Source organism: Panulirus ornatus, chromosome 5 (genome assembly GCF_036320965.1).
Source record: "Panulirus ornatus isolate Po-2019 chromosome 5, ASM3632096v1, whole genome shotgun sequence".
Lineage (NCBI taxonomy): Eukaryota > Metazoa > Arthropoda > Malacostraca > Decapoda > Palinuridae > Panulirus > Panulirus ornatus.
The window spans coordinates 2,966,363-2,970,761 of NC_092228.1; the positions used below are offsets into that span (position 1 = coordinate 2,966,363).

At 44.4% G+C, this 4,399-nt stretch overlaps 1 protein-coding gene across 1 annotated transcript in view; it reads right to left on the minus strand.

Moving 5' to 3' along the window:
• Positions 1-289: 289 nt before the first annotated feature.
• LOC139746668 (A-type potassium channel modulatory protein KCNIP1-like) overlaps positions 290-4,399 on the minus strand; it is a 52,776-nt gene continuing 48,666 nt past the window's right edge. The window contains exons 4-6 of the mRNA XM_071658116.1: positions 2,575-2,648; positions 1,784-1,996; positions 290-1,176 (exon numbers count right to left, since the gene is read on the minus strand). Coding sequence (XP_071514217.1) covers positions 988-1,176; positions 1,784-1,996; positions 2,575-2,648 — 476 coding nt within the window. The 3' untranslated portion in view covers positions 290-987. The remainder of the gene's footprint in view (positions 1,177-1,783; positions 1,997-2,574; positions 2,649-4,399) is intronic.

Genomic DNA, 4,399 nt, shown 5'->3' on the forward strand with positions numbered 1-4,399 from the left:
GTAAAGCTTAATAGCTTTATGATTCTCAGTAAAGCTTAATAGCTTTATGATTCTCAGTAAAGCTTAATAGCTTTATGATTCTCAGTAAAGCTTAATAGCTTTATGATTCTCAGTAAAGCTTAATAGCTTTATGATTCTCAGTAAAGCTTAATAGCTTTATGATTCTCAGTAAAGCTTAATAGCTATATAATTCTCAGTACAGCTTACTAGCTTTATAGTTTCAATAAAGCTTATTAGCTGTATAATTCTCAGTAAAGCTTAATAGCTTTATGATTCTCAGTAAAGCTTATTAGCTTTATGATTCTCAGTAAAGCTTATTAGCTGTATAATTCTCAGTAAAGCTTAATAGCTTTATGATTCTCAGTAAAGCTTATTAGCTTTATGATTCTCAATAAAGCTTATTAGCTTTATCCTTCTTGTCAGTGGGGACCCGCAGTGTACTCTCCACAGGAGTAACAACGTTTACCAAACTGTTTGGCTCTGTTGATGACATCTGACGCTGTTGATGACATCTGACGCTGTTGATGACTTCACCATCCATATATGGCCCAAAGGGGGAGGGGGGCGGGGGGGAGGTAGGGGTGATGTCGTGTGTGTGTGTGTGTGTGTACGTCGACCGAGGTGATGTCACGAGGTCTTGTATGTCACAGGGGCTATATGTGATGTCATGTTGTGATATCAAGTTGTAATGACTTCGAAGAGGCGTTGTGGTCCACGATGGTCCCTGGGGTGGGTAGCTGGTTGTTAATGACGTCAGCAGAGATGATGTCAGGTGGTTCTTGTCGTTAATATCACTTTATGGTCTTCTTGGCTGATGGCCGGGCGAGGTGACATCACCGAGTGACGTCACTGAGTATGAGAGAAGTGATGTCATAGTTGCCAGTGACGTCGCGGGATCGTCCCAATAGGGTAGTCGGCCATGGTGACATCAGCGTAGTGACGTCAGCGAATGTGAGGACAGGGACGTCGAAGTAATTGCTAATGACGTCACCTCCTGATGGTCCTGGTCGGGTACTCGGCCGTGATGGCGTCGCCGGACGTGACGTCATCGGGGTTGAGGGCGGTGACGTCACAGTGCAACATGGCGTTGATGTTGTAGGCGATCGTACTGTCTTGGCTGCAGGCTTCAGTGAACTCGTCCAGAGTAATGACACCGTCCTTGTTCAGGTCCAGCGTCTGCCCTCAGCAACGAATGAACCAATGAAAGAAAGAAAGAAAGAAAGAAAGTTTAGCATTTCATGACCTATTCATTTCGTACCTTCATTAAAATCATCTTCTAATATATTACCATATTATGCTAATCACCATAACTACCATTACTGATGAATTGCCACTTAGATGATCCTAGTTATATAATGATGTATATATTATGACAATATTATATTACTGAGGTTGAAGTTCATGTAATGTAATTCCTCCAGACTTAATCTTAAATAGAAATTTATGATGATGAAAGAATCGAGAGTTTGACCATGAACTGCCTGCCAGGCTCTTTGCCTGGGTCATCCTACTCTTAGCTGATTGGATGACGATGTTGAGTAAATATATATATATATATATATATATATATATATATATATATATATATATATATATATATATATATATAGCCGGCAATGTGGTAATGCATGTAAATATTAATGAGAAGATTTGGCTAAATTGTTTGCTTAACCAGATGATGCGTTACGTGACGGTGACGTAAATCGTGGGGCAGTCCTGTTTAACGGACGGACGGACGGACGGACGGAGTGGCTGCGACAGATGAACGTACATAACAACTCACCGTAAAGAGGGTTTCGACCTTCTGTCCTACAGTCTGCTCGTCGACGGGCGTGTCCGTGTGCTTGCCCATAAGGTCGTACACGGCCTGCACGACGTCCGTCATCTCCTGGCGGCTGATGCATCCGTCTCCGTTCAGGTCGTACAGCGAGAAGATCCACTTGAGACGGTCGCTCAGGGAGCCGCGGGAGAGACGGGAGAGGAGGGTGATCAGGTCCTGGTGGGGGGAGGGAGGAGGTGGAGGGGTTAGTCTCGTAGTGAGGGAGGAGGCGGAGGAGGGAGGAGAACAGGAAGAGGGAAGGAAGGAGGGAGGAAGACTGTGGCGAGGAGGGTGGGAGAAAGGATGGGAGGGAGCTGAGGATGCCATAAAGGAAGGACAAAGGAAGGCACCCGAGGCCAGCTCAGGTCAGGCCAGGTCAGGTCAGGCCAGGTCAGGTCAGGCTAGGTTAGGTTAGGTTAGGTTAGGTTAGGTTAGGGGACGGTGGTTTCAGGGAGATATAAAGGAGGTAAGGGAAATCAGGGTAAGGCAGGGGAGAGCAAAGGGAAACCAGGGTAGGGCTGATTCAGGGCCGGGCTGGGGGCAGTTCAGGGCAGACAGGCACTAAGATATGAAGGGAACAAAATAGAAAGCGGAAGCAACCAACCACGTAGGATGAAAGACCAGGAACTTGTATATACCAAACACAACAGGGTTATACTTGACTGTATATACCAACACCAGTAACTTCAGCTACTGCTCTCAGTGTAGATGGCCTATACTTATTATCAGCAAGTTAATAGTATTATTGGCTCTACCTCGAAGTTGATGATTCCCGTGTTCTCCTTGTCCAAGTTGTTGAAGACGTAGTGAGGGTACTTGCTGGAGCTGGCTGTCAAGACAGAGATAAACATCATTTGGTTGTAGGTCTATGAAGTGTCTACATTAATTTATATTTGACTGCTTTCTTCAGTTCTTCAAGATAATTTGAAGACCATACATGCACACACTATACATATATATATATATATATATATATATATATATATATATATATATATATATATATATATATATATATATATATATATATATATATATATATATATATATATAATGGCCCTTAGATTGTGTATGAATGTTTGTGTTCATCCTAAGGCTAGCTGGCTCGTTAGCGAGTGAGTGGTTGTTTGTATCTCCGGGGTAGAACCCTGACAGGCCTTCAGTAGTTAGTCATGTTTTGTCTGTCGGTGGAGACAGTCCTAACTACCGTAGGTTCACAAATGGTTAGTTTCGTGTCTCTGTAAATGGCAAGTAGCCATGTTGACCTCAGATGGCCCATTATACCCTCAATTATGGTCAACATTATCCACCCTGCCTAGCTTGAATTGTGGCCAGTTCTGTGTGAGAAGATCACTTTGGCTTCCTCCCTAACCCCGGCCAGTTCTGTGTGTGTTCTGCTGGCTTCGTGTTGAACCATCTGTATAATGATCCGGCTTTATTGATTAATACACAGAAGATGGGACGTAGATTGGTGGACACAGAGACCCCAGGGGCAAGATGAGAGAGAGAGAGAGAGAGAGAGAGAGAGAGAGAGAGAGAGAGAGAGAGAGAGAGAGAGAGAGAGAGAGGTGGGGGGTTAGTAGGTGAGGTTACGTCTCTGTTAACCTTGGCAGACGTCCCCTCCTCCCCTCTCTCTCTCTCTCTCTCTCTCTCTCTCTCTCTCTCTCTCTCTCTCTCTCTCTCTCTCTCTCTCTCTCTCTGTTTCCCTCTTACGTCTTGAGCAAATAGTGTAGCTCAAGGTGATGACGTCAGAGTCGTGACGGAGCGATGGGAACAGGTGATGACGTCAGCATCCTGACTGTCATATCGTTAACACTAAAACGTGTTTAGTTACGCTGTTCGAAGGAAGAAGGACGTTATCATAACGGTCACTCCCCGAGTGGTTGGCCTCCACACTGAAACAGCAGGAAGCACCAGCCAGGCCAGTGTTTCGTTGCCTTACATACAACGGTTCTAGTCCTTTCTGTAGTTTAGAAATATAAAATTATGCTCTCTCTCTCTCTCTCTCTCTCTCTCTCTCTCTCTCTCTCTCTCTCTCTCTCTCTCTCTCTCTCTCTCTCTCTCATCCTCTGGCCCTACGGGGTAGATGGTAGATGCCATCCTCCAGTCCGTGGGCCAGACCATCTAATAAGGCAATCTGTATTCAGCAATGTGTGGTGCCGTAGTGTATACGAAACTCACCAGGTCAAAGATCTGTGTGTGTGTGTGTGTGTGTGTGTGTGTGTGTGTGTGTGTGTGTGTGTGAACACATTCCTTTGACACAGACAAGATGAAGCTTGTGATTGTGTGACGTCACAGTCCCTCTCAGGGAGGTTAAGAGTCCAGCAGACTCTTATTTATCACGTTGTTGTTGTTGTTGTTGTTGTGGAGGAGGTTTTTAAGAATTCTCTATCGCAGTGGAATAGTGTAATAGAATATATTTTCATACGTATCATCCCTGGGTAAAGGGGATGATAATGTTCCCTGCGTGTCGTATGAACACCAGTCAAACCAATGGTTTCACAACCATGAAGGAGAGAAATGTTTCTTGTGATTATTTACTTCCTGTAAAAACGTTTATCATCCGAGATGACTTCCTTA